General features: G+C 39.1%; 1 protein-coding gene across 1 annotated transcript in view; it reads left to right on the top strand.

Moving 5' to 3' along the window:
- FRAS1 (Fraser extracellular matrix complex subunit 1) overlaps positions 1-23,766 on the top strand; it is a 394,684-nt gene that overhangs the window by 289,733 nt on the left and 81,185 nt on the right. The window contains exons 33-39 of the mRNA XM_081813142.1: positions 5,552-5,666; positions 8,166-8,303; positions 10,842-10,874; positions 18,261-18,392; positions 19,469-19,594; positions 21,666-21,983; positions 22,242-22,261. Coding sequence (XP_081669268.1) covers positions 5,552-5,666; positions 8,166-8,303; positions 10,842-10,874; positions 18,261-18,392; positions 19,469-19,594; positions 21,666-21,983; positions 22,242-22,261 — 882 coding nt within the window. The remainder of the gene's footprint in view (positions 1-5,551; positions 5,667-8,165; positions 8,304-10,841; positions 10,875-18,260; positions 18,393-19,468; positions 19,595-21,665; positions 21,984-22,241; positions 22,262-23,766) is intronic.

Below are 23,766 nucleotides of genomic sequence, written 5' to 3'. Positions count from 1 at the left end.
AGGTGATACTGTTGCTTCTGCTCTACTCGCCACACTTGAAACCCCATTTATCTAGACTACAAATAGAGAGAAATTCATTCCAGGCAGATGAGCAGCAGGTGAAAAAAGTGAGAGACACAGGAGAACATGACATGTTTGAGGAATTACAGAGAGTTCAGTTGGCCAGAGCGTAAATCCCTAGGTGAAAAAGAAATAAGAAATGAGAGTCAGATCATAGAGGACCTTACAGATAAGATGAAGAGTTTCCGTTTTGTCCTGAACGAACGTTTTTGGGCAAGTAGGATGCTGAAAGATTCATAGCAGAGAGGGAGCATGATCAGATTTTTAATTTAGGAAGATCATTCTGTCTGTAGTGTAAAGAACACCCCACATGGGGTCCAGACAGAGAACCAGGAGGCCAAGAAACAGGCTGTTACAGTCATCTAGAACAAGAAGGGTTGGTAGCATAAACCGCATGCAGTGGCAATAAGGATTAAGAGTTAGTGAAATCTCAAAGAGACACTGGCACAGTCATGTATAATCCAGCATTATACATCATGGCTGAGAGGCAGAAGCATCTTAAATGTCCTTCAGGTGATAAATAGATAAAGAAATTGTGTTATATACAACAACGGAATATTATTCAATCTTAAAGAAGAAGGAAATCCTGCCATGCTACAGGATGTATGAACCTTAAGGACATCCTAAGTGAAATAAGCCAGTCACGAAAGGACAAATACTGCATGATTCCACTTATGTGAGCGATCTAAAGTAGTAACACTTTTAGAAACAGAAAGTGGAAAGGTAGTTGCCCCTGCAGGGGTGGGGGGTAGAGGTAGGGAGAGGGAAATGGTGAGTTAATTTTGTTCAGTGGATATAGAGTTTCAGTTTTGTAAGATGAAAAAGTTCTAGACATCTGTTCCACAACAATGTGTATATAGTTAACACTACTGTACTCTGCACTTAAAAGTGGTTAAGATGGTAAAAAAAAAAAAGGGGGGGGGGAGAGATTAAAAGATATTTAGAGCCATAGTGGTCAACTGGGTATAGGAAGAGGGTAAAACAGCCCAGTTTCTGAATATGTTGAGATGCCATTCATTGAGATCGAGACTGTATGGGGACCCTAGGGGGAGGGGGAGAGGTGGAGGCCATGATGAGTTCAGTGGGATGCACTTATAAAGGATGTGCCTATTAAGGGCTGGCAGAAGGTTAGTAGATATTCTCTGTGGGAGATAAACCTCTGAGAATCATTAATGGCAAGTAGTGGTTTAATCCTCGGGCCTGAGATTCCCCAGGAAGATTGCATAGAGTAAAAAGCAACATAAACAGATACGTGCGTAAAGGGAAATTTGTTCTGTGGCCTTTCTATAATGCTCTTCTTCATCCAATCCGATCCTCTAAATGGTATCTTATGATTTTGTTTTGTAGTGTTCCATAAGAATTATGTGCATACATACATGTATAAGATGTGTACACATATGAATAATATTATAAGGTGTGTATATATATATATATAAACATGTGAGATGTATACATTTAGGATATATATCAAATTTGGGCAAGGAGATCTGTAAACATGCATATTTACCAATAAATAGCATAGCATAGTGTGAGATTCAGCAAATAAGTTAATAGATTTACATCAACTCAGTTTTCCAAGTAATCATCCACCATTTGACTTAGAAGAGCCTTAAGGACAAAAGCTTTAATTAATCTTGGTATCTTCCTCAGCATCTAACACAATGCCTCATATAAAAGTAGTTGCTTAGTAAATATCTGTTGACTAAATCATTTTCAGACCTACTTTCAAACAGCTAATAATTCCCTAAACTTTATCACCTTCAAATTCAAATATATTAATCATATGGGTATACACACAGACTTTGAATATGATATTTCCAATTCTTCTCTTAAAGGGGAAATAAATTCTCTTATCTCTTAATGCGAAAGAATATTTATTACTTCCTTTTTCAGATGGTTGTGGTACTCAGAGGTGGGTTGCCCAAGGTCACCACTTGAGAGAAAGGCCTTGCATAAGCCTTCCTAGTTCCATTTGTTTCCAGAGTGATCGCTGTAAGAAGAGTTCTCTTAAAACTACTGTTATTGGGATTAGCAGGGATTCAGTTGGAACAGCTGATCTCTTTTGTCCTATAGACTCAAGTCTGGGCATGCTGTATTTGTTTTATGGCTGTGGGCTTATGTGTCCATGTTTTTTCTTGAGACCTTTTCAAACACTAATAAAATTATTATCTGCAATTTCTGGAAATGTTTCTTTGTTCTTGGAATTCCTGCTGTGCTTTATCTGAGCCTTTCGCACTGCTTAGCAGTTTCTACATTGGAGTTGTTTATGAACTTCCCTTACTAAAAACTGGAAATCCTTGAGGAAAGAGTCTATATCTGATTCATCTTGCATCTCCCACAGCTCTTTGCTTGGTACCTTGCCCAGAGTAGGTTCTGACTAAATAGTTGCTACATGAATATGTGAGTGAATTAATTTTGTTGTCCTAACCAAACTATGTGAGAGGATGATTTCTTGTAGAACCCCCTTTTACTCATCTTATTTTTCATGTGTGTTTAATTTCTGAGGCCAGCCATGGGCTTTGCTGCTTTGGTAATATGACAGTCAACAGGTGAAAGTGGTCTTTCTTTTAATGGAGGCTGAAATGATAATGTTGTTTATAAATCCTGACCTGGGATTCTAAAGATTTAAGTTACACACACACTTTGCTAAGGCTTACATGTTGAAGTGTTTGCCCCTCTTTAGAAGACATTGAAAGATGATGAAAAATATTTTTTTAATTAAGTTGCTATAAAAGTATTTTCATTATTTTACTTCTTAGCTTAATCTGTTCATAGTGATATTTTTCATTCACTCAACAAATTTTTATTGAGCACTTCCATGTGCTAGGTGCTTGGGATCCATCCATGAACAAACAAAAATCCATGTTCTCATGGAGTTTCCATTCTCTTGGTGGGGCAGGAGGGAATCGACAATAAGTAATAAATCAAATAAATAACTCATATATTGCATGTGAGTGAAAAGTATTACGGTAAAACAAAAAGTAGATCAAGGTCAAGGGGATCAGAAATGTGGTGGTGGGAACAGCAGGGGAGAGGGGAGACGCACCCAGATTGTAGTTGTAAATGAGCTGAGCTTTATTAAAACGATGATGTTTAAAGAAAGACTTGTAGGAGGTGAGGAAGAGAGTCATGCAGATACCTGAAAGAGAAGCATTCCAGGCCCAGGAAACCACGTGTTTGAACAAATCCAGTTGGGAGCGTGCTTAGATGTTCAAGGAGCAGCAAGGAAGCCATTATGGCTGGAGTAGAGGGATTGAATGTGAGGGCAATCTCAAACTCACAGATGTGCCAAGTGTGTGTGTTGGGGGCAGGGAGGCGGGGAGAGGGAGGAGTTGGGGCAGATCTTGTAAGTCCTCATGGGCCGTTGCAGGGACTTCGGTTTTTTTCTGGGTGAAATGGAGAGCCGTTACTAGGCGATGAGCCACACAGGTTGAACCTCCTTTTCTGGCTGGCTGTTGCACTGAAGTAGACTGTAGTGGGGGGCAGGAGAGCTTTTGGGAGGCCGTCCTGGTGATCAGGTGAGATTGTGGCTCCCGGCAGGGTGGCGAGAGTGGCGGTGGGGAGAAGCAATTGGAGTCCAGATACATTCAGAGGTAACATGGTTATTGTGACAAACATTATTCTGTAATTTTCGTTTGTTGACAGATATTTTAATAAAAAAGCGTCTTCCATGATGATTTCTATGAAATTTAATCTTTCATTTCTTACTATGTTTAATTGATAAATATTGAACATTCCAAATAGCCAATATTAAAATTGATGGAACTTTGGAATATGTCAGACTCAATACTGCTTTCTTCAGGGAGTCAAGTCCTTACTGTTCCTGCCTCGTGCCTATTTCTATTAGTAGGGAAATAGTGTCAATACATGCCGTAATAAAATATGTTATCTTGGCTGGCATGTATTTCCCTTTATCCGTGCTCCTCTGTCCACTCCCGCTTCTTATTGCTTTGTTATTTTAGGGGCATCTAGATTTTCAAAAATATCTCATAATACCCTGAGAATTTTCAGATACTCTGATGGCTTTGAGATGAAAAGGTGGTGGTACTGAGTTGGCACTTTTCTGTCCATGTGGCTGTGCCCGCACATGTACACATTGTAGGTGTGTGCACGCATGTGTAGGCTATAAACACCTTCCACAGGGCATAGATTTTTAATTTGTTGTCCTTACTTGTTTTATTTTAGGGTGAGAGACCAACTGCTATTCGTAATTCTTATTTTCCTTACTCATTACATTCCAGACCTGAGCAGTGGCCTGAAATATGACTCTTTACAATAGGGGGGTTGTCCTAACCTGTAAATGCTGTCTCTCCCCAGGACAAGTGTGCCTTCAGGACACTTACAAAGCAACTGCAACCTTCAATCTTTTCACGGTTAAAAGGAAGAACACCACGCCCTTCTCCATGAGAATTACTGAGCCCTACTTAATCCTTTCCTAAATGGGGAAATTCCTTCTGAAAAAGCAGAGCTTCAAAGAGCGGGAGAGCGTGTCAAACTCTAACCCTTCAGGGGTCACTTAGGAAGAGCCTGCAATGAGCCGGATATTTTTGTTCTGTCTTGTTAACAGCATATGTGACCCAGGCAGGGGGCCCGTGCCCACACTTCTTTTCCCTTTTCTCATCTCCACTCCGTGTTTTTGCTGCTGTCCCCAGCTCACTGTTATGCCTGGTCATGGGATCCGAAATCCCCCCACCCTTTGAGTGTTGTCACTGTTGGTGAGTTGTGGCTATATACAAGTGAAGGGACAGTAAAAAAATATGGACACATTGGCCTTTTGATTAATTTTGCTTGACCCCTTCATTGGATACTGAGGGCTAGAAGAGAAAAGCAGTATCTAGTCCTTTTCAATAGTACAGTGGAGACAAAGAAACCATGGACTAGTTTTATGTGCTTTAATAAATAATTCTTAAACCTCTGAATTCAAATGATGAGCCTCTTTTGATGTTTGAGATGAGTTCATCTTTGGCCCTTTGAAAACATCAGAGTTCCCATTAGCAAAGCTGGGGGGTGGGTGCGGTTAGGGAGGGCTTCTTACCAGATACAACCTTAGCCCATTAAATCGGAGCAGAGATGTAGTGACCCCACTGTGAATAGCAGAACAGTAGGACAGCCAACTGTGATGGCTCATGTTCAAATGTGTACCACTGCGAGTTCCCCCGAGGGAAAAGTGATCATACTGGGATGCCCACGGTATGCACCAACACAAACCTGGGGGCAGAGCGCAGGGGAGAGGAGAGTACAAGAAAACTGGAAGAAGATTCTATGACTCTGTGAGGTTCTTAAGGCCAAGACAAATCTGCAATGCAAGAGACCAGGTCCTTCTTCTGAGCTTTCAGAAAAAAATTTGCTGTAACTAATTTAAAAGCCCAAAGTGAGGGGGGTTTTTGTTTTTGTTTTGTTTTGTTTTGCTTTTTTAATAAGGTTTGTTTTTGCCTCTGGCTTTTGTTTTCATCACACTATTTGTTCTTCCTCCTCCTTCAATGTTGTTTAGGCTCGGGAAGATGGCCTCACTGTGATTCAGCCTCATTCCCTCTCCTTTGTAAACTCTGAGAGGCCAAGCGGAAAGGTTATCTACAATATCACTTTACCTCTGCATCCAAATCAAGGTAAGATGTGCAGTAAATGATCTTTTGAGTGATGCTATTGTCTTCTAATTGTTGACCTATGTTCAGACCCTGGAGTTTTGTCTGCAAGTACTTGTTGAGGATTTAGGAGTAAGAATTATTCATACCCTTTGTTCCCCTGTTCTGAATTTAGGACCAATTGAGAAAGAGACACTGTGGTCAGACAGATGGAGATGAGTGTGTCAGCTTTGGTAGGACAGAGCTGTGCTGGAGAACATGGTGTGCATATAACTTGACTCACTGGATTGAGCCGCCCCTCCCATGCACAGGCAGAACGGGACAGACACAAACACAGTCTGTAGGGACAGACCCTGCCCTAGTGAGGTTATGAGAGGTAAACAGACAAGAATGAGAATGAGCATGTGCTCAGGACTAGGAGCTCTGCCAGCGAGTGCAGAACAGGCTGAGCCACACACACTCCATTCCTTTCCCCTTTGGATAAGTCACTCCTCCTGCACCGAGGAAAAATGAAAATGTGAAACCACAGTCAGCAGAGAGGGGAGGTGGGCCTCTGCCATCAGTCTTCATCTTTTAGATAGCTGAACTTTGGGCTTAACTAATAACCCTATCCCTAACAGAGGTGTGGCTATCCCTCATGGAAAGGAGATTAGCTTCTATTAAGACAGTTCTGCTCCTGAATCTGATGCTGCCCTCCCAACACCAACCATTGCCCTGGATGTAAGCCTTTCACACGATCAAATCCCCCAGGAGAAATAAATGTCTAAAAATTAAATTATATTACCCTTTTGATAAAGTCCAGAGAAATTAAACACCTAAAAGTTATCCTTCCCTTTTTCTAAATCTGCTAAGTCACAGCAAGAGCCGTTCTCCTTACATAGCCAGGGTAGAGGTGGAGTTCTCTTCGTCCAGCAGCCTGGGCTGTCTTCTGGAGAATGACTATAGGTCTCTCAACCCCTCAGAACCTGAATTAGTTCAACATCAACTCTCACATGTGTCCTTCTTTGAAAGAGTTGATAGGACATGAAAGGTGATCAGAGCATTATTTCTGTACCTACAGAATTTAGAAATGATAGGTAAATTTGCGGCCTCTAAAGCATTTATCACAGAGTTATCATTGCAAATCCAATTCTTATAATAATCATGATCCATGTTACTATTGCCAAAGATTATCAGAGACTGAGGAGTTTCTGAAGGAAAGGGTAAATTGAGAAAACTCTCATTATAGCCTCACCAGGAGCCCAGTCTATGTCATTTTCTCAGCAACCTTGACCTTTGAACTTAAACTCAATTGAAAGAATCTCATAATTATGGTAAAGTGTCTATGACTTGTAGAGAATTACCTAGTCTAAGCTATATTAGGGGTAGTAGTTTGTGTCTTACTATTGATTATAGTCAGTGACTTCTAGTCAAAAATCTATTTGGGTTTCACACATGAAAAGAGGCTCAACATCACTCATCGTCAGGAAAATGAAAATCGAAACCAGAATGAGATATTACCTCGCACCAGCCAGAATGGCTAGTATCAAAAAGGCAAGACATTACAAGTGTTGGCGAAGATGTGGGGAAAAGAGAACCTTTGTGCACTGTTGGCAGGAATATAAACTGGTGCAGTCACTGTGAAAAACAGTATGGAGGTTTCTCAAAAAAATTAAAAATAGAACTACTATATGATCGAATAACTGGGTATTTACCCAAAGAAAGCAAAAATAGTAATTCAAAAAGACATATGCAACTTTATAATTATTGCAGCATTACTTACAATAGCCAAGATAGGGAAGCAACCTCAGTGTCTATCAGTAGATGAACGAATAAAGAAGATGTGGTGTATTTATGCACTGGGATGTTAGTCAACCATAAAAGAATGAAATCTTGCCATTCGTGACAACATGAATTGGACCTGGAGGATATTATACTAAGTGAAATAAGTCAGATGGAGAAAGACAAATAACCATATGCTTTCATTTATATGTGAATCTACAAAATAAAACAAATGAACAAACACACAAAAACAGACTCATAAATACAAAGAATAAACTAGTAGTTGCCAGAGGGGTGGTAGGTTGGGGGATGGGCAAAATAGGTGAAGGGGATTAAGAGGTACAAACTTCCAGTTATAGAATAAATAAGTCACAAGAATGAAAAAAACAGCATAAGGAATCTAGTCAATAATACTGTGATAAATTTGTATGGTGACAGATGGTAACTATACTTATCGTGGGGAGCATTTCATAATGTATACAATTGTCAAATCACTAAGTTGTACACCTGAAACTAATATATTGTCTGTCAACTATAATTCAATTAAACATTTTTTAAAAGATCCTATTAAAGTCTGTTTGGGTTTCAGATTTGCCTTTTTCTTGAATGAATGGAGAATGGTACGATAAGAGAAACCAGAGAGCAATTGTTCTTGAAGGATAAAAGACTCCCACCAGTGGGAAAGGCAGGTTTATGGCCCCGGTCATTCAGTCAACCATCAGAATTACTGTTGATGCTGATGCTGAGTCTCTTCCTCCCCAGGAATCATCGAACACAGGGACCAGCCTCACTCTCCCATCCGGTATTTCACACAGGAAGATATTAACCAGGGCAAAATCATGTACCGTCCTCCCCCTGCAGCTCCCCACCTCCAGGAGATCATGGCCTTCTCCTTCGCTGGTAATGCCTTCTTCTCTATTTTGAGGCACCCAGATTGCTCTCTGGGGATCCTCATGGCAGGTTATCCCTAACTCTTCCCGTTGTCCTGGACAGCTTAGTGACAGTGCTTTATATCCTGTTGAAAATCGCTTGAGACTTGTGGACCAATATGTAGTTTGGGCTCAGTTCATAATTTTTTTTTTTCATTTATTCATGCATGCAGGCATGCTTTCAATAAATCTTTATTTTGTGCCTCCTATCTGGCTCTGAGGTCTTGGAGATTATAGTGGTGAACAAAAAGAGGCATGAATCCTTTTCTTGGTGAGTTTTGGGACCTAGGTATGGAGACAGAGTTTGAGAAATAATCCCAGTAATGAGTGTTTAATTGTAGACTAAGAGAAGAGCTCTGGAGAGAAAGAAAATTGTTCAGTGGTGGAATTAGAAGTAACAAGACTGCCCGAGACTAAGGGTTCAATGGAGGCTGCCCCAGGGAGGTATTGACAGTGGAGGGATGGGTAGATGCTAATCAGCCTAAATGTGCCTCTTGGGATACTTGGGAGAACATTTCCCAAGGAAGGGCGCACAGCCCATGGGCAGAGGCCCTGAGGAGGGAGAGAACGTGACATTCTGGGGATTAAAAAAAAAAAGTCCATGTCTGGAATGTAGAAGGTTGAGCAGAACAGAGATGAGTCTGGAGGAAGAGATAGAGGCCAGACCTCAGGGGCCCTGTAAGCCTGTCAGGATTTGGATCTTTATCCCGAGAACAATAGGAACCCAGTGGAGGTTTTAAGATCTGGGGAGATGGCCTTTCATAAAGAACTCTTTGACTGCAGTGATGTGGGCGGATTTGAGGAGGAGGCCAGGGCTGTGGGTGAGGGGAATCTAGTGAGAAGCATCCCGCACTACCACAGGGAAGGTCCCACACAGAAATGGAGAATGCAACCTGTTGGGCCGGGATTTGACAAAAGCCACCTTTTTTAAAGAGAGAAGACTGAACAAAAGAATAACTGGATTTCTTTTTTTTTTTCTTTTTAAGATTTTATTTATTATTTGTCAGAGACAGTGCACAAGCAGGGGGAGTGGCAGGCAGAGGGAGAAGCAGGCTCCCTGCTGAGCAGGGAGCCAATCTGGGCTTGATCCCAGGACCCTGGGATCATGACCTGATCCGAAGGGAGACACTCAGACTTTCTCCATCTGAAAGCCACTCAACCAACTGAGCCACCCAGGTGTCCCGAATAACTGGGTTTCTAATTCGAGCCATTTTGTGGCCTTCCACTAAGCCACAATAGTTAATCTTTGCTACCCCTTATCTCTCCCCTTGACCCAGTAATCAAAGCTGCTGACTGGAATGCAAGAGTTTTGAGTCCCTACACCTAAATACTTCTGTGCCTTGGAATGATTCTATAAATCTTGAAGCCTGTTTCCTTATGATCTTTAAGATGTATGTACCACATAACATTATATGGAATATTATTTTTATATAGTAGCTTTATTCATACAGAACAGCTGGTGATTTCTCACGGTAAGTTGAACATGGGTTAAATAATTTTTTTTTTTAAGATTTTATTTATTTATTTGACAGAGAGAGACACAGTGAGAGAGGGAACACAAGCAGGGGCAGTGGGAGAGGGAGAAGCAGGCTTCCTGCGGAGCAGGGAGCCCGATGTGGGACTCAATCCCAGGACCCTGGGATCATAGCCTGAGCCTAAGGCAGACTCTCAACGACTGAGCTACCCAGACGCCCCTAGGTTAAATAATTTTAGAGTTACATCTTAAATTATAGAAAACATTTAAAGTAATATTTTCCATTATATATATAAATGCAATTGTCCAGAAAATGATTAACTCTTCTTTGAAAATATCGAAATGTGGGTGTAGGCCTCCTCTCTAAGGAGGATCCCCAGTGTTTGGTAACTGGGTAACTAATAGCCCATGAAAATGTTCATGGTTCTCTAACCCCTACTTTAAAAGACCTACTTTACAAAGAAACTCAGGATATCCTGGGATTAGAGGGAAAGAAAACATGTCAGCCATGGCTGAAGTTATTTCCGTATCTATTACACTCGACTAAGTTCCTAGAGCCTTTTTAGAGAGAGCAGAGTCCTGTCCTGTATAATCTATGGGATAAATGCTGTGAAATAAATCTCTCACATCGTTACAGCGTGTAAATCAATGTCCCAGGCATCACTCAATTCTACAATGGAATTGACCTACCAGAGAGCCTGTCAGTGATATACAACATCACCCACATTCACCGATTTGTAGGATTTTATGTACTAATAAAATGGGATCTGAATGAATGTATTATAAATCATTCTAACTACTGGGATATAAAATTATTCTACTCTGCGGTTCTTTTTGTTACTTAAAATTAGTGTTGGCACCATTAAATTCAATATAACATTAACAAAAGACCTGGTGATCTTTCCTTAAACCATAGTAATTTAGATGAAAACATCCTTTACTTTTCTAACCTCTGCCCTATATTTTGTAACTTCTCTATCTATTTCTGACCCCAGAATGCTTACCAGTATGTTGGTTTTCTCTTTTCTATTTCAGGTCTCCCAGAATCGGTGAAATTTCACTTCACAGGTAAAGACTTTAATAGCAATTTTATTAGAAAATGAAAATTTCCTTATTAGTCCTTGCTTTTTGTTCCCTTCATCATTGCTTGCACTATTTTCTAAGAACTGCTTAAAAGTTATATAAGACAAGCTTTTCTGAAATAGTCACATGACTAGTTAAGTAGTAATAGCTTAACTTTGTATTCATAGAAAAAAATAAGCCATCAAGTATTCCAAAGATTAGTGTTAAGCCCCATTTCAAACAGTCCCAGTATCTATGAAAAAAAGGTAATAGTGGTTAAGATCTTAGCCTTTGGATCCAGACTGCCCTGGGGGTCAGCCTGCTCTGAGAAATTTTCTTAACCTCTCTATGCCGGCCTGCCTCACTCATCAGTTGGGATAATAACTAATAATCATACATATGTAAAGCTCCCAGAACAATGATTGGCACCGTCATTCCTATGTGACACTCAGCTAATGGATCGTGGTTGTATAGAGTCTTGAAGTGAGCCTTTCCTTGAATGCCTTGCTACTGGAGAGAAATGAAAGCTGTGTGTGGAAGACCCCAGCATCCCAGCTTTAGTTCACAGTGCCGTAGAAGCTGAGTGCCAGGGGGCAGAAGCACAGTCAGACCTGGCACCCCTGTGGGACAACAGAGGGACAAGCTTTCTTGTTTAGGTCTATGGCTGGCTGTAAACAGCATCCTTAAACTGCTGATTAGCTGGGGTTGACTGTTCCATTGGAATCAGCCACCCTTATGTCCTGTTATATTTCATGTAGGATAAATTTTGGTTGGAGAGAAAGTCATCTCCCTCAAACTCCCAGATCTTCTCTCCTTCTCTGAGGATTAAGAATCACACTTGAATCAACAATAAATTTCATTGTTGTGTCATTGTTTTTTTTTTTTAATTGAGATGAAATTGACATCTGACATATAACAAATTTGACATATAACATCTTATTAGTTTCAGGTGTACAACATAATGATTCCATATTTGTGTATAGTGCAAAATGATCACAACAATAAGTCTAGTTACCATCAGTCACCATATATAGTTACAAATTATTTTTTCTTACAACTTTTACATTTACTGTCTCCCTAATGCAATACTATATTATTAACTATAGTTGCCATGCTGTACATTACATCGCTATGACTTAGTTATAACTAGAAGTTTGTACCTTTTGGCTCCCTTCACCCATTTCAGGCCCCCCCACCCCCACCCCACCTCTGACAACCACCAATCTGTTGTCCTCTGTAGTTCTGAGCTTGGGTTTTTTGTTTGTTTGCTTGTTTGTTTATTTTAGATCCCACAAATCAATGAGATCATATGGTATTTGCTTTTTCTGTCTGACCTGTTTCATTTAGCATAATGCCCTCAAGGTCCATGTGTGTCATTACAAATGGCAAGATTTTCTTCTTTTTTATCACTGAGTAATATTTCATTATCTGTTCATTTGTCGATGGACACTTAGGTTGCTTCCATGTCATGGTTATTGTCAATAATGCTTCAATAAACATGGGGGTGCATATATCTTTTCAAATTAGAGTTTTCATTTTCATTTTTCTTTTTTTTTTTAAGAATTTATTTATTTATTTGAGAGAGAGAGCACTGCTGGGGGGATGGGGGAGGGGCAGAAAGAGAGGGAGAAGCAGGCTCCCCACTGAGCAGTGTGCCCGATGTAGGACTCAATCCCAGGACCCTGGGATCATGACCTGAGCTGAAGGCAGATGCTTAACTGACTGAGCCACCCAGGCTCCCAATGTGTGTTCATTTTCTTTGGATAACCTAGAAGAGGAATTGCTGGATCATGTAGTATTTCTGTTTTTAATTTTTTGTGGAACCTTCATACTATTTTCTATAGAGGCTGTACTAGTTTATATTCCCTCCAACAGTGCCCAGGGGTTCTCTTTTCTCCACATCCTAGCCAACACTTGTTTTTTCTTGTCCCTTTGTTTCTTTGTCCAGGTGTGAGGTGATATCTCATTGTGGTTTTGGTTTGCATTTCCCTGATGATTAGTGATGTTGAGCATCTTTTCATGTACCTGTTGGCCATCTGTATGTCTTCTTTAGAAAAATGATTATTCAGATCTCCTGCTCATTTTTTAATTGGATTGTTTGGGTTTTTTGCTATCGAGTTGTATGAGTTCTTTATATATTTTGGATATTAACTTATCAGATACATAATTTGCAAATACTTCCCCCCATTTGGTAGTTTGCCTTTTCATTTTGTTGATGGTGTTCTTTGCTGTGCAAAACTTTTTAGTGTGATGTAGTCCCACTTGTTTATTTTTGCTTTTGGTTTCAAATCCAAAAAAAAACATCCCCAAGGCTGATATCAAGGAGCTTCCACCTTTGTTTTCTTCTAGGAGTTTTATGGTTTCAGGTCTTATATTCAAGTATTTAATCCATTTTGAGTTATTTTTTGTGTGTAGTGTAAGATAATGGTACCGTTTCCTTCATTTGCATGTGGCTGTCAGTTTTCTCAACACCATGTATTGAAGACACTGTTCTTTCTCCATTGTATATTCTTGGCTCCTTTGTCATTAATTAATTGACTATATATATATATGTGTGTGTTTATTTCTGGGCTCTCTATTCTATTGATCTCTATTGATCTGTTTTTATGCTAATATTATGCTGTTTTGATTACTATAGCTTTGTAATACAGTTTGGAATGAGAGAGCATGATGCCTCCAGCTTTATTCTTCTTTCTCATGATTGCTTTATCTTTTCTGGGTCTTTTGTAGTTTCATACAAAATTAGAATCATTTGTCCTATTTCTGTGAAAAATGCCATTGGAAATTTGATGGGATTGTGTAGAATGTGTAGATTGCGTTGGTTGTTATGGACATTTTGACAATATTAATTCTTCTAATCCATGAGCATGGAATATTTTTAGATTTATTTGTGTCTTCTTTGATTTCTTTCATCAGTATCTTATAGTTCTAAGCACAGGTCCTTCACCTCCTTGGTTAAATTTATTCCTAGGTATTTCATTTTTTTTGATGCAGTTGTAAATGGGATTATTTTCTTAACATCTTTAAGAGCTTATTATTGGGGCATAGAAATGCAACAGATTTTTGTATGATTTTGTATCCTACAGCTTTACTAAATTTGTTTATTAGTTCTAATAGTTTTTGGTGACATCTAGGGTTTTCTGTATATGATATGTCGTCTGCAAATAGTGACAGTTTTACTTCTTCCTTTCCAATTTGGCTGCCTTATTATTTCTTTTTTGAGTGTTGTATTATTATTGATGTGAACCCAGTATCAGCTCATCTCCAGTGATAGACTTCTAGTTAATTCATACAATCAGTAATAATATACAACAGATTACATGGTATTTTACATTTTACAAAGCAATTTGCAGTACAAATTGTCTTATTTAATCCTTGTAACAAGACTGTAAGGATGGGTATTATTTTTAGCATTTTAAAGCTGGGGAAATTAAGGGTCATTAGAGTAAGTAATCTGCTCAAATTTCCAGTCCTGGTAAACAGTAGAGCCAAGATTTAAATACAAGTTTCTGACATGGAGCGTGGGATATTTAATTTAGTCTGGTCTGTATATGTGTTGGTCATGAAAAACAAGTGTCATAATAGTGCCTGTTTGGTTTCCAAGCCTCAACTTTTACCTGAAAGCTTGAATAGGTGAAGGGGTTAACTATTAAACTTCTCCGGGACTTTAAGTTAAATGATCCTTGAACCTATTATACAGGGTAGAGGAAATAGATGTTGGGCTGACCTCAAATTAATTTATCTTATTTCTGCCTGAGGTTTCTTTCTTTCTCTTTCTTTTTCTTTTCTTTTCTTTTTTTTTTTTTTTTGTTGTTGAGTGAATTTTTTTAAAAAATTGTTTTAAAGATTTAATTTTTTTAGAGCACTTTCAGGTTTACAAAAAAATTGAGAGTAAGGTACAGAGATTTCCCCATTTACCCTGCCCCCACACACGCATACGTGCATAGCATAGCTTCTCCCCTTGTCAATATCACTCACCAGAATGGTACATTTTTTACTAAGGATGAACCTACACTGACATGTCATAATCAACCAAAGTCTGTAGTTTACTCTAGGGTTCATTCTTGGTGTTGTACATTCTATGGGTTTTGACCAGTGGATAATGACTTTTATCCATCATTATAATATCATAGAGTATTTTCACTATCCTAAAAATCCTCCCTGTTCTACCTATTCTTCTCCTAGCCCCACTTCCCACCTTTGGCAGCCACTATTCTTTTTATTGTCTTCCATAGTTTTGTCTTTTCCAGAATGTCATAGAGTAAGAGTCATATAGTATGGAGTCTTTTCAGATTGGCTTATTTCACTTAGCAATATGCATTTAGGATTCTTCTGTATCTTTTTATGGCTTAGCAGCTCATTTCTTTTTAGTGCTGAATAACATTCCATTGTCTAGAAGTACCACAGTTTATTTTATCCATTCATTTACTAAAGGACATTTTGGTTGCTTCCAAGTTTTAGCAATTGTAAATAAAGCTGTTATAAACATCTGTGTGCAGGTTTTATGTGGACCTAAGTTTTCAACTCCTTTGGGTAAATACCAAAGAGTGCAATTGCTGTATCATATGATAAGAGTATATTTAGTTTTTTTTTAAAAAAAAGCCAAGCTGTCTTCCAAAGGGATGTACCATTTTGCATTCCCACCAGCAATGTATGAGAGTTCCTTTTGCTCCACATCCTCACCAGCATTTGGTGTTGTCAGTATTCCAGATTTTGGCAATTTTAATTGGTGCGTAATGGCATCTTATAATTGTTTTAATTTCCATGTCTCTGCTGACATATGATGAGGAGCATCTTCTCATGTGTTTATTTGCCATCTGTGTATCTTTGGTGAAGTATCTGTTAAGGTCTTTGGCCCATTTTTTAATTGGGCTCTTTTTTTACTGTTGAGTTTTATGAGTTCTTTGTATATTTTGAATAAAAATCCTGTATCAGATGGGTCTTTTGAAAATATTTTCTTCCAGTTTATGGCTTGTCCTTTCATACTCTTGACATTGTCTTTCACAGAGCAGAAGTTTTTAATTTTAATGAAGTCCAGCTTATCAGTGATTTCTTTCATGGATCATGTCTTTTGTGTTTCTATCTAAAGAGGCATCACCATTCCCAAGGTCATCTAAGTTTTCTCCTCTGTTGTCTTATAGGAGTTTTATAGTTTTGCATTTTACATGTAGGTCCATGATCCATTTTGAGTTAATTGTTGTGAAGGGTATAAGAGGTTCCCTTTTTTTAAGGAGAAAAAAAATTTGGAAACTGGTAAGAAGCCATCTCCTTTAGCTGAGTTTTGTAAGAGAAAATTTTAAATTGGGCACATAATGAACTAAGGTGGCAACAAGCCTGAGCCCTGACATTAACCCATAGAATGAGGGAGAACAGCTCATTCGGTTAATCAGCTAAGACGAGAAGGAAAGCTGATATTCCTGACCTGCCTGCTTCAAAATAAGCCCAGATGCTCTGCAGAGCCATCCTGAGCAAGGAAAATACACGAGGCAAATGGTGCTCGCAGGAGGTCTCTGACCCAAAGAGGCCATCTGACTGTTTCTCAGAGAAATCAGAAACGTTGCTTAAAGGGGCAGCTAGACATGTAATTGCTAACATTTTGATTTTAAGTTCTTATATTTGCTTACAAAACTCTGCACCCCACTGATACATTTTCTAGTTATAAAATATGTACCAGAAAATAGCTTTCTTCCATTTACTCCCAGAGGGATAGATACACCTTGGTCTCCCCAACAGCTGTGTGATATTTACTGAAGCTCTTAAGTTTCGGGGCCTTTCCCTCCCTCTTCTGCAAAAGTGAGGATGTTGACTGCTCCCTGAGGCTCTCCCCGAACTTAAAAGTGAAATCAATGTAAAACGTTTAAAAAAGTAAAATTATATCTCACAATTGTAATTTTTATTTAAGGTAGGTGTTCTTAACTTAGATTCCAGAGGCCTCAGAGAATTGGAATCCGCTGAAATTTATGGAAAAGTTCATATGTTTGTCCCCCAAGCCCCCAAAAGTTAGGAATTGTCTGTCCCTATCTTTGATGATCCAGAGAGGAGATTGGGCATAAACAAAGGAGCAGGGGCAATAATTGTGATATTTGGCCGAATGACCAGAGCCTTAAAACCTTCATTCGCAGGGGTAATGTCTCCTCTCCTTCGGGAGGGCTATTTCTGGACTGCTCTAGGACATGGAGTGTACCTGATAAAATCTAGGCATATCTTTCAGATCTGTTCTCAAGGAAAAAACAAATCTAAAACCCAAATGGTATCATTACCAGCAGTCACTGAGCAGTGCTTTACTTTGCGTAAGAAGATGTCAGCTTCCTATGGACTTGCTACTAAGTCCAGAAGAAAATGTCGAAGGAAACCAGTCCATATGCAAGCATATTACACATTTAAAATAACCAACAGGAGAGTTTTCTCAGTAGCCACTACAAATAAACACATTGGTGAATTGGGGGTACAGATGTTCTTCTAAACCTGGCTTTTAGAGAAGGGAACGTGTTTTAAGGTATGGGAAGGTGGAAATCAGAGTTAAGCACCAGACAGTTCTGCTTTCATTTCCCTCAGGTGATCAGTGTTCACTTGGATGTCAGATAAAATCCAGGGAAATAAAATCTTAAAGTCATTGTTCTATTCACAAAGGTATCTTCCATTTATTGCAATGTGTATAATGATCAGGTAAAAAACAAATGAGTCTGCTTCTTCCCAACAAATGCCATCCGAGATACTTGTGTGGGTATTTTCTGTCCTTTTTAAAAAGTTATTTCCTCATAAGACATAGATGTGTCATTTCTAAACGAGATCTCTTGAAAGAAAATATTTTTCCAAAACATGAGAATAAATCAAAAAATAATTCCATAAATAAAAGTCTTTTAATTTTATTTTTAGATTTATTTATTTATTTATTTATTTGAGAGAAAGCGAGCACAAGCAGGGAGAGTGGCAGAGGGAGAGGGAAAAGCAGACTCTCCGCTGAGCAGGGAGTCCGATGCGGGGCTCGATCCCAGGATCCTGAGATGATGGCCTGAGCTGAAGGCAGACGCTTAATTGATTCAGCCACCCAGGCACTCCCCACAAATAAAAGTCTTTATCAGCATCATCTAAGAGTATAGATTTTATATTACTATCCTTTCCACTAACATTTACCAGTATCACCTTGTTGTGAAACTTGCTTCTTAGAATGACTTAGTTATTATGGTCCTTTAGCCTTTTCATTATCCAGTAGAAAAAGCTTTATGAGAATAGCTCACAGTATCTTCCTTGCTTGCTTACATTTTCCATTTGTAAGCATCTCTTCAAAGTGTTAAGGTAATCTAAAAAAGCTTCTGGCTACATATTTATGGAAGCAGCCTGATGGTGACCAGACTACACATTGATGTGCATGTGTGTGTTTGTCCTTTCTAGTTTCAGATGGAGCTCACACAAGTCCGGAGATGGTCCTCACCATTCATTTGCTTCCCACTGATCAGCACCTGCCGGCGTTCCGGGTCACAGCTCCCCTGCTTGAGGTCAGCCCAGGAGGCAGCACTGCTATAGGTAGGAACTGAGCCTAAAAGAAACGTGCCTTTGGAAATGGAACCGTATTTCAGCAGCAGTCCCTGTTTAAACCTCTTGATGGTTGCCCAGAAAGAGTGACCTCTTCTTCCAAAAGGTATATGTGTTCTCACCTATACCCTTCCCTCTGCCCATTTCCATGCAAATAGAAGCAGCACAGAGAGAAGGAAATAGAGCTTTCCGAGGCCAGTGTTCAGTGATGGAATACAACACAGAATGTATTTTCCAGCCTTCAGGAGTTTGATTTGTTGCCGTCGCTAAAATATAAAATTAACAAAGGAGAGCAGAGACGAGAAGGGAGGGGAGCAGTTTCAGCGACTGCCCTTGTTTTCTGTTTAGAAGGTAAAGAGTAACCGGAGAAATGACAGATCACAGTAACCTTCAGAAGTTGTGATGCATTGGCCCGGTTATTCTGTACGTAATTTTATTTACCTCTTAGTGTACTTACTCTTTAGGAGTTTCTTTATTCTTTCACCAAATACATTTTAAAAGCAAACAGTGGATGTTGTGATTTTTGTTAGTTGTGCTCTACAGATCCTTATCCAGTTTCTACCCTTAAGTATTGGCCTGAAATTAATTGTCATCCAATTTCTAAACAAGCCACATATACAAAGACGACTGTCGCTCCACCCTATTCTTTCTCACTTCTGTGATGGCCCTAGCAGCCATTGTTAAAACAACTTGGCTCTTCTGTAGATTCAGAAAAAGAAGGGAATAAATAATGAAAAGCAAAAACAGTTTCTGGGAGGATTTTCTGGAAAACTGGACTGACCTATATGTCGGCTTCCGTGCCCTCATTTGTATGGAAAGGTGTTCTTAATTCAGAACTACCTACTTATAAGTTAACTTTTGGAAGTAAGTTAACTACTTGTAATTTGGGAATTGACTGTATCATCCGTTTTCACTCTTCTGTGGTTGACTGGAATTCAACAGTGCCTTCTTATAACCATCAGATTGCCCACAGCGTGGCTTCCAGCCTGCTCTGAAGCTTTAATGTAGGCAGGGCATACAGTTTTTAATGTACACATCCTCTCACCATGATTTGTTCCTGACTACAGGACTTCAGCTGGCAGCAAGAGATACCGAGATAGCACCTGAAGAACTCTTCTTTGAGCTCCGGAAACCTCCAGAGCATGGTGTGCTCCTTAAGTACACAGCTGAGTTCCAAGGGCCCATGGCCACAGGTAGCTGCTTCCTCTGTTATTGGCCTGCTCGGAGGGTTTCTTGCTCTACAGTTTTATGTCTCAGACAAGAAGTAAAGCAACTCTGTGGGACAAACTATGAGGAGATACTTAGAAAGGAAAAACCTTTAGCTCTTAGTCCATTGGCTGAAATAGTTGGGACTTCTTTCTCTGCGCCACCACCCACAACCCAAAACAATGAGGCTGTTTCCTCAAGTTGTAGGTGAAATTAGTCGAAATCGGTTGATTTATCTGGAGTAAATGCATTTAGAACAACCTCATACGAAGTGTCAGGTGCCGCTTTCTTGTGGTTATGGAGATGAATTTGTCTTCCTTAGTTTGCTATGTTAATCTTCACAGTATTTTTAGCACTGAAAATCTGATAGCATAAACTGCATGTATCTTCATCCATAAAAAATGAAACACATTTTTTTAAGTAGTCTCTTTGTGATGTAACACTGTGGTAGGTCATGTGACCAGCTTTCCAAAATAATATTTCTTGTACTTTCTCCAATTATAGAAAAATAATACATGTTGATTGTTTAGAAAGTATAGAAAAGCACAAGGAATACAGCTAAATCTAATTGTTTAATAGTTAGCCCGTATATATCAAAGTGAATATTATCTCTTTCAAAGTAGTCACTTTGGGATGCTATATGCTTATTTCAACAATGTGTACTTTCTCAAAACCTTTATATAATTCCTAATAGGCATGTAATAGTGCATTCTTTTGAATATCCCTGCAGAGAGAGGGGGGGCAAGTCTTTGACCTTGAAGTTAGATAGAATTTGAATAACAACCAATAGGCATTTGGGAGTCACAAAGGCAGATTTTTAAAAATTTACCAAACACAAGAAATATCATCAGAATAAATTTCTAGCATCCTAAGGGAACTATTTAAGGAGCATTACCAGTCAGAACCCAGTTTCCTTACCTATATTTGTGTAACTAATATATACTATCTAAAGATGTTTATAAAACATTAGTTTTATGACTTTTTTTGAAGCACAATACCACTAGCACCAGTAAATCACAATAACACAGTGTCAAAAGAGAAGGCTTAGAAGACAAAGACAGAAAATGAATAAATTCTTTAGTCTCATTCATAACACCAATTATTAGAGCCAATAATCTGTCAGGAAATAGAGTTGAGTAGAACATCCAAGAAGACCAATTCTTCAATTGTACTCTCTGGAATCCTTGGGGCCCATGACACTAAGAGGCATTTCTTATAAAAAGGGTTCCATGACCATGGAACACTACATCAAAAACTAATGATGTAATGTATGGTGATTAACATAACATAATAAAAATAAAATTTTAAAAAAAAGGGGGGGTTCCATGACCAAACAATTTTGGAATGCTTTAATATTTCTACATTGAAGATTCTAAAATTAATAAATCCTGCAGTTCAAGAAAGTTTTAGTTTTAAATTTTGTTTAAACCTATTTTTCCCAAAGTTATATGACCTTGAGACTTCTTTCACACACCTATGAAATCTATCACAAATTAGTACTCTAGACCTGCAAAGTTTGGATTTCTAACTTCAAGTATGTTTTTAAATTTTTAGATATTTTTTAATTTAGAAAAGCCTTATATTTTCACCTAAAACAAAGGTCTCTACAGATTCATCAAGCATGATTTATTTTCTTAACTTTTTCCTAAAAATTTCAGTGTCAAGATTAGATCCAAGACTAGGTTATCCTAAAGAATAGAGGCTTGGCCTTTATTCTCTAGAACTAAGAATGATGACTGGACCTTACAGAAGCAGATTTGAGCTCACTATGATTAAGAACATAAACAAAATTAGAGCTATCTCCAGTGGAATTAGCTGCCTTGTAAAACAGGGAGCCTCCCACCTTGAGACGTGTTGAAGGACAGGCTATATAACCCCTTTTCAAGAATGGCGTAAAGGGAATCCTATGTTGGGTGGGTGGTTGGACTAATTAACTTACAACTCCCAGAGTTTATGATCCTATATGTACTTTGAAATCCTGAGTACAAAGGTGTTATATACATGAAAAGCGTTATTCCCAGAAGTGATTGGTTTTGCAATTTGTTTTATTCTCTAAAGGTGACACTTTCACATATGAAGATATTGAGAAAAATGTTCTGCAGTATCTACACGATGGCTCCCCTGCCCGGGAAGACAGCATGGAGATCTCAGTCACAGATGGCACGTCCACGACGACTGTGGAAGTGAAAGTGGCGGTGTCCCTGTCGGAGGCCCAGGGGCCTCAGCTGGCTGCTGGTGCCTCGCGGAGCATTACCGTTGCTAGGAAAAGCACAGCCGTGATCACCAGGTCACACCTTGCTTATGTTGTAAGTTCTTACCTGTGTCTTCTTGTTCACTGTGCCCTCTCCCTGGGCTTGACTAGAAAGCAATGCCATGGCTGAATATTCAGGGCAGCAGGTATGTGGCCATATAAGGAAGTTTCTTCTCAACTCCCCAATAGCTCTACTCCATTGTTTATTCTGGTGGCCCCTGGTGTCTCATGAGCAGACAAGTGAATCAACAGAACGTGAACGGAAACAAAATGAGACTGTGTAGCGATGGGTGATGGTCAACAGGGAACAGTGCCCATGCCGGAAAAGCCTGAGTCCCCATTTTTTAAGCTCCATCCATAATATTTCAAATGGAAATTTTCAGGAAAGAGCATTTTAGAAGAAGTACCTGATTCATGACTAATACGTAATTATATTTCATGGGCCGCTGAGAGGAAGCCCACTTTCACCAGCTTTGGTCTCAGGGCCAGCTCTAAACAGAATGCTGGCACATTCCTTTGGCAGTGCCTCTCTGCCAGGTTTCCTAGGCAAGATTACTGACTCACCCTCCATCCCGTGCCCCAACAGAAGCCGTGTATTTAGGACCCTAACTTGCGAAGTGACCCTGGTTAATTACACTCCTCTCCTTTCTTTGATTCTACCTCTGGAGCTGAGGATAATGAGGATAGTTAATTTTATTTTTCAGTTATGTGTGTTGTAAACATACACGAATTCTCTATGTAAACATAATAGTTTTGACAAATACCTTGAAAATATGGATGGTTCTCTGAATGGTAATCGTTCTTAGTATTGAATTTTTCCTTACCAATGTTAAAATTCCAACCAATGATCTGGCCTCTGTCTGTCTGTCTATCTATCTATCTATCTATCTATCTATCTTCTTCTTTTCTTTCAATACTATATAGTTTTAAGTAATCCTTTTCTGGACTAAAGAGTCTGGCTATAAAATCTAGTCCTGGATAGTAGCATGTAAGATAAAGCATTAGCCTGGGAACAATTGCTTCAATTGCTTTAGCACAGATTTTCCCCTCAAATTGTCTTTTCTTAAATTATGGGAAACTGCATTCCACCCTGATTCTTCTCATGGTTCTAGTATAGTTTCAGAACAGCTTCGATTTTGTTTTTTTTTTTCTAATTGACAGGTGATTTTTACCATAGGTTATGGTCTCTTGAATCTTATGAAACTCATGAATTCATAAAAATGTATGAATACAGATTTAATCAATAGATTACCAAGGCTTGAAAAATGTTTGACAGGCCAAAATAGCTCCCCATGAGCAGTTCCTGCCCATTAACTGCATATTATAAGCTGCATATCAAAACACGAGCCCATTGGCAACCGAACATGTATTTTCAGAAATTGATTGAATGTGAATTTACCCACTAGAGCAGAAAGGCTCCAAAAGGACTATTCTAGCCTGCTGAAGGCATAGCATATTTTAAAGCCTTAGCTAAGTTATATACTAACTTTCTCTGAGGGTTATAGAAGAATGTAGTGTCATGGGGAAAATCTTTCCAGATATGCATAGTTAATGAGTTTGCAGTGAACATCCAGACAGGTTCAAAAAGCCATCTGAAATGCTGGTCATAAATGGAACAGAATGTAAAAGGATAGGAGCAGGCGAGCCTGTTTTTAATTAGAGTGTCATTAACTGCAAGAGGGTGACATGGTGTCAAGAGAGACAAGAGGTTGGGACGCCTGGGTGGCTCAGTTGGTTAAGCGACTGCCTTTGGCTCAGGTCATGATCCTGGAGTTCCGGGATGGAGTCCCGCATCGGGCTCCCTGCTCGTCAGGGAGTCTGCTTCTCCCTCTGACCCTCCCCCCTCTCATGCTCTCTCTCTATCTCATTCTCTCTCAAATAAACAAATAAAATCTTTAAAAAAAAAAA

The sequence above is a fragment of the Leptonychotes weddellii genome, chromosome 2 (assembly GCF_054177405.1).
Source record: "Leptonychotes weddellii isolate Sample4059 chromosome 2, ASM5417740v2, whole genome shotgun sequence".
NCBI lineage: Eukaryota > Metazoa > Chordata > Mammalia > Carnivora > Phocidae > Leptonychotes > Leptonychotes weddellii.
Note: the sequence above shows the minus strand (reverse complement) of the source record. Positions and strands in the feature narration are given on the sequence as shown.